This window comes from Catharus ustulatus, chromosome 4 (assembly GCF_009819885.2).
Source record: "Catharus ustulatus isolate bCatUst1 chromosome 4, bCatUst1.pri.v2, whole genome shotgun sequence".
Classification (NCBI taxonomy): Eukaryota; Metazoa; Chordata; class Aves; order Passeriformes; family Turdidae; genus Catharus; species Catharus ustulatus.
The window spans coordinates 33,250,592-33,263,323 of NC_046224.1; the positions used below are offsets into that span (position 1 = coordinate 33,250,592).

A 12,732-nucleotide genomic window follows, 5' to 3' on the forward strand; every position below is an offset into this window, starting at 1 on the left:
GATATCTCTATGCTTGCAGCTACTGCCTGCTGTCACTAGGAGCCAGCATAGGAAGGATCATTGTTCATCATATTTTTCTTCTCCGTACACCAAAACGTAGACAATCAGGAGGATGGTTAACATTTGATTTTGGAGAAGGAAGTGGAAGTTTTTGATCCTTCCTGTCAGTAGACGTTCAGGACACAGGAATTCATCACTCGAGAGGATGGAATCTCTACCTTTCTTCTTTGTTCTAACTACTTGACACTTGCTAGCAAGGCACTAATAGACCTGTCTTTGCACTGATACACAGCTTTTCATTCCACGGATTTTGAAGCTTCCTCCCTATCTTCCATGTTTTGAGTGGGAAAAGATTTTCAAATTTTGAGATGGGTGTGGAGGAACATTGCTCTGCTTTGAGGAGGTGATGACATAAGCAGGAGTTGGTAACACCTCTTTCTGCAGGGATCTTCTGAATCTCCTCAGGTGAAGAGAAAATGTTTTTAACAATGCAGATGGAAGGAACAAGAAATTTTCACTGCCTGTCCTCTTGACAGTCAAAGGAGATAAGATTGTCTAAGCATGTTTTTATATATTTGTATGTCTTTAGGTACATGTAACAGCAATTGTTTTTTCTTGCACATGAAGTGTTCACTTTAACATGAAAGATGAAAATAAAGTGTCAGTTATCAGACAGACTTGTGAACTATAAATTTGAGGTAATGGAATGGAGTCACTTCAGTGACCAAAAAAATGACCAGCCAGTCTGTTCTAAAGAGTAGTAGTTGGCCGTGTACCTTCTGCAGAAGGGTCTGTGAGTGACTAATGAGCAGGACTGTGCTGTGGCAACTAGTGAAAGAAGTTAGGATTAAATTGTAAACAGTACTATGCAGGAACTGTTACATGTGTAAATATCAACTGGATATCTTTTAGTACTGAAAATTACTCAAGAGGAAGGATTATAAATCAGGAGAGGATACTTTTTTGGGCTGTTAGCAGCTGTACAGCCATCTTCATGTGGCTGAGATCCTGGGGAGCATGGGAAATGGCAACAGCCTAGGGGATTTTCCTTCGATTTAGTGAGATATGCTGACATCAGTTGTGACTCAGCATTCTCCACATTCTTTCTGTATTGTTTTGTCCTGTATTCAGAGGCATAATGATACACACGTTCTAATGCCAAGGCCACTATTACATTTTTAACATAGCCCCGGTAACAGCTTCTTGCAAACTGTTGGCGAATAATTATTCACTTAACTTTGAAAGAGCAGGAGATTAGATTGAAATGCACATAGTCAAATTCTTAATTTCACTGGATGCAGGAGTGGGGAAGATTAGTGGCTTCCTCATTATTTTCAATACAAGTATAAGTGCAGTAGTTTTCACAGTGAGTCCCAGGAAGGACCTAAGGACAAATTGTGTGCTTTCACTTCTTTGCAACTATCTATTTATGAGGAAAGCAAAAACAAATCTCTCACAGATACTGCAGTCAGTGAAACATGTTAAACCTTCAAGGTGTGACCAAGAATAATGACAGCATCTGAGTCAGGGTGTTCATCTAATTGAAAACAGAAATAGGATCTCTAAGCTATTCTGCATTCTGAAAGAATACTATTAGAAAAAAGATACGCAATTTCATGACATGAGCAACAATTAAGTGCTCTTGTGGCTTTTTCAGCCCATGTGAAAGTCTTAGGATGAATTCTACCACAGCTTGTGGGGGGTGGTCTGCTTTACTGCAGTTGGATGCTGTAGAGTGGGGAGAGTGCACGGCCTGTCACACAGGCAATACAGCAATATGAACTATTCTCACTGAGGTCTGTCTTGCAAGCAGAACAGTTCTAGACAGCATGGTCATACTTCAATTATCTAAGTCTGTGCAGGGAACCCAAGAATGTCTGGTCGTTCATCCATGTTGTTAAATCCAGACAGCAGACTGAAACTGGGGTTCCTGTTGCTAAAGATTTAACTTTTAAGAGTAAATAAAGTGTTTGGTTTTAACTGGTGGATGAACAAACTGCTTCAATTCCAGTAGCATGTGTGCTGTGAGGCATAAAGCTGCGTTGTGATCATGATGTAAATCACTAAATGCAAAAAGCAAGGTCTGATTCTGCCACCTGGTATTGGATCTCAAAAAAGATATGACAGAATTGGTAATAAGGTATAATCAATCACATGTATGCCATAAAAGATGAGCAAAGTGAATATGAATTACTTTATTATTATATTAAATAATCTCTAAGTATTAGCTGTGTAAAGGACTTATGTAGACAGATGCTGAAGATCTTGCAAAATTTTATGTTTTGAGTGCTTGAGATGCACAGTGAAGCTTTTAGGGTTAATGGGCAATGCTAGTTCATGCTTGAATGTTTTGGTAAACTGGAAGATTGCAGAGTGATTAGTGTATAGTATCTCTATCCAGCTAAGTGTCAGTTTTGAAAATCTGCACATCTTTCCTGTTGTGGAAATGAGTTGCATGCTGACAGACAGTCTACACCCCAGTTAGTGATCTCTTTAGGAATTCGTGTTGCAAAGTGGAGTCACTTCTGCTTAACATTCTTATTTTGCGTGGGTTTTTATTGCAGAGTTAGGTATTTTTATTCAGAGTGAGCTTTACAACTTAAATTACCACAATGTAATTTTTCTGTGTAACCAAATGACCAGTGCAGCTTCCACCATACACTGAAATGTTAGTACCCCACATCCTAAACTGGTGCACATATAGAAAGCATAGGTTTGGGGCTAGCTGTTTATCACTTCAGGAAACCCATTAAAGGTCCTCTTTCCTTTTCCATTACCTCAGGGGCTTGCTGTAGTCATGGCATGTTCTTGTGTTCCTGTGGCTTATGGCACTTAACTTGTCTTCAAGGCTGTATAAAGCAAAATGCAGAGCAATGGTAAGAGTTTGATGGGTTTTGGCAAGCAGGGTTCAGAAACATTTTATAGTTAGCAGTTTATGCTATTTGCTGTGTGAAGGATAAATAATGGGGTAAAACGCTGCTCCTTGCTCTTCAAGGTCTAGAGATCCAGAAGGTTGATACGTTTTCTTAGTCTGTAGTAAGAACCTTTAGTTAACATCTAGTTGCACTGATTTCTGGCTGACTGCTTTGAACTGAAGTTCTGGGGATGCTGTTAACAAATAATGAACTAGCTTGTCTAATCCAAGGTTCTGTTCATTATATGTGAATTGTTTAATTATGCTTAAGGTAACAAATTACTTCCTAATATTCGTTAGCTAAAGCAGTTGAAATGTGTTGTATATGAAAGAATATAATTTATCCAAGTAAGTAGATATGCTTCTACCTTTTAAGGCTGTTTTCTGTGAAAATTCTCTCTACAGCATGTGCCAGAATACCTCTGACTTGGTTCAGAGCTGTTTTGAAAGGCTTTATCCATATAAGCCTTTAACTTTTCTTTCATCTTCTCTTTATGTTCTGTGCTTTGAACAGAACTTGGTGCAATTACACTCTTTGTACATCTGTATGCATTTTCTTCCTTTCTAGGAAGTATTTGTTTCCACATGATAGCAACCCAGTGATAACCACATATCATGCATACAGTGAAATACATATGGAGAAAATAGTATAGTGTGTATAACTTTGAATATATGACGGTCCCAAGCAAACGGTTGCTGGGGGAATCATGTTGATGCATGAAGTTACAACAAATCTGATAGGTGACTGATAAAGGATATATATGTGTTTGATCAGTACTGAGATGTAACTGAAGAAATGACATAGCTTCATATTAAAAATGCATTGGTGTAGTCAACTGATATCTATCTGGTAACAGTATCTGTAAATAAAAATGTAAATAATACAACAAGACACCTAAGAAAGTGCTTGACATATTGCAAAAAAGCATGTGTATTTCTAAACAAAGCACTGAAAAAGAGGATTTGGGTTCTTGGTGATGTTACTATACAACCCAGATGGTGTGAAATTGTAATTTTGTTGCTGTTTCCATGAATTTCAGGAAAATATGCCGCAACTGCAAATGTGGCCAGGAGGAGCATGATATCCCTTCAAGCAATGAGGAAGATCGGAAAGTGGGGAAACTCTTTGAAGATACAAAATACACAACCCTCATTGCAAAGCTGAAGAGTGATAGCAGTCCCATGTATAAACGCAATGTCATGATACTGACCAACCCAGTGCCAGCCAAGAACGTATCCACCGATACTGTGACTTATGAGTGGACTCCTCCTGTTCAGAATCAGACACTTGTAAGTCCAACTCACATTTTTTCAAATTCAAGGCAGGAGCTGGTGGGAGATAAAGTAGTAGACCTTACTGGAAGGCTAACTTTGTGTCTTGTAGTCTTCCTTTGCTCCTTCTCAAAACTGAAAATATGCTGCCTGTTTAATGAGTCTTGCATCTTTCATCATGCTTCATGGATGTTTGTATGTAGAAATTCTTAAAAACCTGGGGAGATAAGGTAGTTTTTAATACATAGGATTAAGAGTTACCTACTAAGTCCCTGAAGTCTAGTTTCTGTAACCTGCCTTTTTTTTTTTGCAGGTTTTTTTTGCCTTTTTTTAAAAATAAAGTTGAAAAATTTGCAGGGAGTGTGGGCTTAAAGGAAAAAAGAAAAACAAAAACCCATCACCACATCAATTTATATCATTGTTTTAAATTAAGGGAAACACTTAGCCTTGCTTATAGCTTTTACTGTATATGGTAAGAACAAGGTCAGTGTTGACATCTAAAAGAGCAGCTCTCTTCCAGTATATTTTCAGCTGAAGTAGCTGAGATGGTAGATAGCCTTCTGAGGATCTTACTTCACTTTTCAGACTTTGATTATTGATTTATTGTACAAAAATGTTGTGTAATCCATGCCAGAATGACATTATCTCAAATTATTTCTTTTCCGTGAATTGATCAAACCTTGTGCATCTAAGACTTATTTAACATTCAGTTACCAATTTGATTTTTTAGCTTTGTCATTGCTTTATTAAAACTAGGGCATTTTTTCCTTAATTTAGCTAGAGTTATTTCTTCAAGCAGATTATTTCAGATTCTACTTTTTTAAGACTATACTCATGGTCAGTATTCATAGAGAGAGACAAGGTGCTGTGTAAATGTTATTTACTCAGAGAAGTAATAACTCTTTTCTCTATGCTGTAAAAGGCTTAAAAAGGAGCCTGTGTCTTACTCTGGGAAGAAGCCAATTAATGCATCTGCTGTATTTTATCTCCATTACTGTTTTGGGAGCTTAATGTTTATGGAAAGAACCTTGTTTTTGACAAATTTGACTGTCGCTAAAAACAGTAGAGATTATTTTAGTTGTGTTTGCTTATGAGAATGGGTCTGTAGTTGAAGTGCCATCTGATATCTAATTCCTCCTGATTCAGGCTAGACAGTACATGCAGATGTTACCAAAGGAGAAGCAGCCTGTTGCTGGCTCGGAAGGCGCACAATACAGGAAGAAGCAGTTGGCAAAGCAGCTGCCTGCTCATGATCAGGATCCTTCAAAATGCCACGAGCTTTCCCCCAGTGAAGTTAGGCATATGGAACAATTTGTGAAGAAGTACAAAAAAGAGGCACTTGGTGTAGGAGATGTCAAGCTCCCTGGTGAGGTGGAAGTGAGAGCTCCTGATGAGAAGAACTTGAAGAATGTTGTTGGCAGAGGTACTTCATCTGCTGTTGGAGCAATGGAGAAGAAGACTCCACATCAGAAACCATCTCAATACGTAAGTATTAGAGGGGAAAGATAAAGCAAGAAGGTAAATTATTATCTGAGTGCTGTATTTGGTCATTTTAGCCCAATAATTTTTTTTTTTCATTTGGAATCGCAAAAACGTGGGAAAGAAAGAAGGGGAACTGGAAAATGTTGTGAATGTCTGCACAGAGTCCTGGTTTCTGACAGTATTTAATGCATTGCAGCAAATAACTTCCTGGGTGACACTTTCATCCTCAGTGCAAAAAACTTGTTAGCTTGGAGATAGTATATTAGGGTGGCTTTTACAGAAGAATAATCAAAATCTTGTTTTGTCTTATGGACTAATTGTTACATTCTTCTCCTCTTGAAGAGTTAATTTAATTTTAGAAGCTTGTTTCCTCCTCTTTCTTGGAACAGCACTGAAATTACCCACTTGTCAATTGTGTTTAAAATGAAATGAAATTAAGGAATAGAAAAGAAACGCTTCTCCATCCTGTGTCCCACAAGTTGAACCGTACGATGGTCTTTTGACTAGCCTTCTTTTCATTTTCAACTCCGTTTTCTTACCTATTTTTTCTTTTGCATGTGATTTCTCCTTGTAATAGTTCAACAAGACACAAAGTATATAAAACTACCCAGTTTTCATTGATACTTCAAAAATTATAGCCTTAATCAAGTATTTCTGACATAACTATGGCTGTACATGTCTCAGCTACCAATTACAAATACAAAATAGAGGTAGGATTATTGAAGGAACATTAAATCAGTTTAGTGGGGGGTAGACATTACTTAGGAGTGCCAAAAGCTCTACTATAAGTAGATTTCTAGAAATGTTGCTATTATATGTATGAATCCTTAAAATTATTTTCCTTCGGGTTGCTTACAGAAAATTAACAAATTCTAGCTGGAGAAAAGGTTTGCTTAACATTGGTTGTAGAATGTGGCTTTTCTTGTGGTGTTATTGGGGGTTTGGTGGATGTTTTGTTGTTTGTTTCTGAACTGACTGTATATATGACTACTGGTGTGGAATACAAAATCAACATTTAGGTTTTAGCTTTCAACATGGCCACTTACCCCAGAAGTTTTCAAGCTGTGCCATTTAACTGTTTTCTAACTTTTTTTTTTTGGTCACTGTCTTGTTATGGAGAATCTAAGAAACTAAAAAGTTCTTATACCATGGCTTGAATAGGTTAGTGTCATTTTGTCTTAAATCAACCTTTCCTGATGGTTTACTTTAGTTTCACAACAGCAATTTTTAACTTAGCTCCTCAAGGAAGATCTACAGAAATACACATCTTGTATTATACCCTGCTGACCAACTGCCTTGGACTATAATAAGTCAATAGCAGGAGGCATTATATGTCCCCTTGAGTAATTGTATCAGAAGGTGCTTTGTTTTTACATTGCACCTGTTTATCACTTCCAGGCTTTTCTTACTCCAGCACCTGAGTATTCTTCCTGCAGTTTAAGCCTAGCATATATTATCACTGTGGGCTGTGATTTCAAAAGAGACTTGTAGCTGCATAACAGCATAAGTGAACATTTAGGTTTCTTATCTGTTGTTAGGTACTGAGTTTACACTGTGTTAAATAATCAGGATTTAGATATGTTATTTGTAAGTATTTGGGGGGAGGTCTAATTTCAGCAATGAGACTTTGTTTCAGCTGTATGATTTAGCATTATCTCAACTACTTAACAGTTCAACATAAATTGATACAAAGAAGAACTCTTCAATACTTAGCAGAAGAGTGGCATCCTTGTCTACATTGTTTTATTGGTTCTGCATTTTTGCTCATCAGATTTTTTTGTATGTTGTCTTCAGACTGAGTTTGAAAGCTGTATTCCTGTAGCTGTGGTAAAAAGAATCTCTTGAAAAATTAATTTTCATTATAGGAATAGACAGCACGTCTTTGAAACCTGATAAAAAATAAAAAATGCGAACATGTCAACAGTAACAACCAAGTCTCCACTATTAATGTAAACATACCTATAATAATTGCCTCTGTGTTTACAAATATAAAGTTTTTTTACCATGACCGAAAGCTGAATTAAAGAAAAATAGGTGCTCAGCATATTTTCATCTTGTAAAGAAGGAAATTTTTATGTACTTTTTAACCCCACCAAAGCTGGAGATTGCAAATTAATTACTGCCTAGATTTAATTCTAGGCAGCTGCTTAACCTTCCAGTGGCCTTCTCTTGGAGTGAAGTCTAAAGTAGAAAGATCAGAAACCTTTATAAACATGTATATTTGAACTTTCCCTTTCTTTAATTTCCCTGCATTCTGCATTCTGTTTCTGTTCCAAGTTGTTCTTCCTCTTTTGGTGGCTTTCTGTATACCTTTTGAAATTGTCTGGCACCTGGGATCTGATCAATATGCCTTACAGCTGAGGCACTTTATATGTATTTTATTTTTATGTGCACACACAAAGCCATTTGTTGCTGATGTGAGTCATAGAGGAAAACCTTCCCAGGATGTTCAGCCCCATCCACAGACCAGCTGGAGTGCAGGAAATGCCAGACTGGTGATTAAACTGTAGATTAAAAAAATTTGGTTCAGTAAAATAAATCATCTGTGTTTTTTTACTTGATGGCAAAAACCTCTCTGTAAACAGGTATAGGGCAGAAGACTGGGTATGAACTCTCGGGAAGTACTTATATTGTAGCTGTGTATGTATGCTTTGTAGTTATTTGTAGTCACTCTCCCTGTCCTAAAATCATTATTCACTGACTGTTGGATAGCAGCCATCAGTGACTAGCATCCGTAGCACACAGCTTTAAACAGAATCAGTTTGAAATATTCACTTATTTTTTCTTTTCCCCACCAGTGATCCAGATATGGCTCGGTCTTCTCATGACCCATAAGTACAACCATTTTCTTGTCATGAGTTCTAGTCATAATTGGTTAGCTTGGATGGAGGTTCATTATCCTCTCCTTGTTCCTAAGCATGTAAGGTTTACAGAGCATAACATGAACTTTAATTGCCTGTTGTTTTCTTTAAACACTGGACTGCAATTGCAAATGCGAATACAGCAAAGTACAACAATCATTTTAAGGAGCACTAATGCTATGACAGTAGAATGTGCATCATCTTGAATTGCTTAGTTCAATCTAAACTATTGAAAAAGGCATATATTGAACCACTACTGCCTACTCATAGGATTAAACTAATGCTTTAATTTCAGTCTGGAAAGATGGAATTTATTAAATATATCTACAGTATGTAATTTTTGTAAATACAGCTCTCAAAGACTTAATTAACTTGGTAATAACCTCTTTCCAGTCCTGCTATCACTGCAATCTGAACATGAAGGAAGGTGACCCAGCTGTCTATGCAGAACGTGCTGGATATGACAAGTTGTGGCATCCAGGTTGTTTCGTCTGTTACACCTGCGGTGAACTTCTAGTAGACATGATCTATTTCTGGAAGAATGGTAACCTGTATTGTGGAAGACATTATTGTGACAGTGAAAGACCCCGCTGTGCTGGATGTGATGAGGTAGGAAATATCCTAGTTGTTTCTTCTAGCATATAAGTTTGTTCCCTTGAGAAGTGATTGGGAGTTCTAGTAAAACGTTTCACTGCAGGAAGATGATATGCCTTCACCAGTATAGTTGGTATTTTAGATACAAAGAACTGAAACCAGTGTGGACACTTCACTTTTGGGAAGTTTCTTTTGGATTTGGTGGTGATTTTGCACAATCTGTGGAGACACAGGATGTGATACGTGAGGGCAAATTCTTCCAACACGTTCCACTTATGCAGTTGTTTCCTTATCAGGGGCACTAGGGGCCAAACTGACCCTGGGCAGCAACAGGGAACAGCACTCCTGGGGCCTCTGGCATCTGTGAGTTCCATGCTGTGGAGCAGCATGGAGGCATTTGGGAAACAGTTAAACAATGATGGTACCACTGGGAATTCTTGCAAATCACAAAACAAACAGAGGCTGTTTTATTAAAAGGTACACTGTTCAAATGAATGCGCTTGTTTACTTGTGTGCTTGTTTATATCTTCCTCATAGCTAATATTCAGCAATGAATATACTCTCGCAGAAGGGCAAAACTGGCATCTGAAACACTTCTGCTGTTTTGATTGTGATTGTGTTCTGGCTGGGATAACCTATATAACAGTGAATGACAAGCCAGTCTGCAAATCCTGCTACATGAAGAACCATGCTGCGGTAAGGTCCTTACAGATGTCTCGATGCTGTGAAGGAAGGGAACATAAGTCTATGGAGCTTCAAACTCTTTCTCAGTCTGGGAGTATCTGAAGAATGTGTGTTTTGGCTTGAGTCAGTTTGTCTTCTTTCCCTTAAACCAAAACCCACAACTTTAGGCAGGCATGAGTTTTGTCACTTGAACAAAACTTGAACAAAAGCTACTGCCAGGGTGGGGGTGGAACCCTGTTGGAAAAACACCTGGAACTTAGCCAGTGGTGAAGCAGGGTTTGGTAACAGAAGGAGTAAAGTAAGTGAAGATGAGTGATGCTGCTAAACGTTTAGTTTTTTGCAGTCAATTGCAGTTCATTGAGCCTGGTGGGAACCAATTTCAGCTGATCTGCTAAAAGACTTTTTTAAAAAGGCTTCCTTTAACCCCTGCCTCTCTTATCCAAAAACATTTAGGAGTTCTAGGTTTTATTACACTTGCAGAGAGCATGTGTGTGCTTTATTTCAGTGTTGTTTTGTTTCTAAACAGATCTGCCAAGGCTGTCATAATGCTATAGATCCAGAGGTTCAGCGTGTAACATACAACAACTTCAACTGGCATGCTACTCCGGAATGCTTCTTGTGCTCCTGTTGCAGCAAGTGTCTGATTGGCCAGAAGTTCATATCTATGGAAGGGATGCTTTTCTGCTCATTGGAATGTAAGGGAAAGATGATGTCATAAAAGAAGACATGCACAGAACTAATCAAGTGTTGCTGTGTTCCAAAGTTTCTTGCATTTCTACTGTAAAATATATAGTGTCAGGTGTCAGGGCATTTAAAATTATTGAAAGTATTAAATAGAATTTCCCAAAGATTTTTTTTTTAATCTCTAAACCTTCCTATGTAATCTTCATTTCTTAGCTGTAATAATACTTTTTTTGGGATACTCTTTCTGAGTCTTATTTCAAATTACTCCATATCAAAGAAATGTAAGAAAAAATGTGTTAGAAGCTCTATACGTTCTAAGGGAGCTCTTTACTGTGAGGAATCTTTTTGCTGTATCTTGTCTAATGGAACAAGAAAATGTGAAAATGCTCCAATTTGTCTTGTTTTGTATGATAAATGTAACTCTTCCACCTCTGGTTTCACTAATTTATCATTTTTATAGTTTTTCTGCTTTCATCAAGCACTTTAGACAAAATAATCAGTTTTACTTGCATAAACAGCTTTGTTTTCCTGACTTCAAGTATGCAGGAAGAATGACACTTTTAAAAATTTGCCTTTAATGATTTCTTTGGTTTTGACACATGGGTTCTTGGGGGATAGTGACTACTCTTATGTCTAGTTTTGTAAGTAACTCCACCAGTAGAAAAATGTTGGCTCATGTTTCTTTCTTGCAAGTGTTCATGCCTGAAAAAGCTTTAATTTTACAAATACTGAAGTTATATTGTAGCTTGAGGGTGGGGAGTGTTGGTGTTAGAAAATAAGAGCAAGTCTTGCTTAGATTGAAAAAATCCACCAGAAATAGTGGGTGTCACTGTTAGCCTTTCAGAGCTGGCTGCTGTTTTATATCATGAATGTTCCTTTCATAAGCTGTGCCTTCTATCAAGAGGGATGTGGCACACAGTACTGTATGCATTTCCAAGAATGTATTTCTGCAAATGGATCCTGCTTTTGATTTCCAAATTCTGAACCAAAGCATGAAGAAGTCTTTCCCAGAAATCTTCCAGTATTTGAGTGAAAAAATTCACAGCGGTATATTAGCTTTGCTTACTAGGTAAACCAAATGTGTGGTTCTTTCTTTTTTTAATAATTATAGACCTACAGTGAAGCTTCTTAGATATGTTTGTGCCAAACACTAAACAGGGAGTCTTTGGCCTGAAAAAAAAATAAAATAATTATTTTTAAAAGAAAAGTCTATGCAAGTCTTATGTTCAGTTCTTGTAAGTTTTATGGTGATTGTATTGTAACACCTATGAATAAAATTAGTGTTTTTCACTTAAGTTGTCTACTAATTCTGTTCTTCTTCAATCTCCTTCAGGGGAGGCAAGGAGGAAGGGAAAAGTTCCCATACTTTACTTTAGCTTGGACATTACTTCCTAAAAGCTGAAGGCCTGTACTACTATGCAATGGTTACTGTCTTGTGTAACATTGTCAATGTGTTTATAGGTGCAAAACAGTGGGTCTTGTTCCAACACAACTTCAGAACTTAGTGTTATTTTTTGTTCACATAAACTATTTTAAGACATTAAATGGGAAGTTTTGAATTCATCCAAGTGAAGTAATGCGTTGAGAAAATAAAGTGCATTGTGATCCTTTGAGTGCTGTGAAAACAAGACCTGCTGAGATACATTGGGTTTTTCTATATATTGTTTAAGTTGTAAACTTTACATCCATGTTCTTGAAACCTGTACAGCTTGTCTCAGAGATCCTCAGGATGCACAAAAAAGTATATATATTTCAGCTCATACCAGTAATCTGTATTCTTGCCAGATTTGCAGGTTTAAACCAAGGAATGTCTCAGTAAGAGCAGATTTTTTCCATGTAAGTGCTACTTAACCTGTAGCAAGTTGCATACTTTAACCTGTTCAGGACATGCTGTGAGAACGCTGTTTGCAGGTGGGATAAGGTCTTATTTAATGATTATCAATAAGGATGGCTTAATAGTGACTGGGTTTTATGTCTCACCCATTCACTAACATCTCTTCTGGAAGATGCAGCTGACCTTTGTAAAGATCTATGAACAGATCATTTGCACCTTTTTCTTCCCTTCCCCTGCTGCTCTGTGTAACAGCTTTCTCATTAATGTGATTACTTGGACTGATAGCAGTCATACTTTTCACTATAAATTTTTTCTGAACAGTTTTGTTTATTACAATTTATTATTGTGTAACTTTCATTTAGAAGGCTGAGCAGGAGATACCTCAGAGGTTACTTATTCCATCAAGA

The 12,732-nt window shown here is 37.3% G+C and overlaps 1 protein-coding gene across 1 annotated transcript in view; it reads left to right on the forward strand.

Moving 5' to 3' along the window:
* TES (testin LIM domain protein) overlaps positions 1 to 12,442 on the forward strand; it is a 28,467-nt gene extending 16,025 nt beyond the window's left edge. Inside the window, exons 3-7 of the mRNA XM_033059279.2 lie at positions 3,955 to 4,204; positions 5,333 to 5,671; positions 8,923 to 9,138; positions 9,661 to 9,819; positions 10,334 to 12,442. Of these exons, the coding sequence (XP_032915170.1) occupies positions 3,955 to 4,204; positions 5,333 to 5,671; positions 8,923 to 9,138; positions 9,661 to 9,819; positions 10,334 to 10,525 (1,156 nt within the window). The 3' untranslated portion in view covers positions 10,526 to 12,442. The remainder of the gene's footprint in view (positions 1 to 3,954; positions 4,205 to 5,332; positions 5,672 to 8,922; positions 9,139 to 9,660; positions 9,820 to 10,333) is intronic.
* Positions 12,443 to 12,732: the final 290 nt, after the last annotated feature.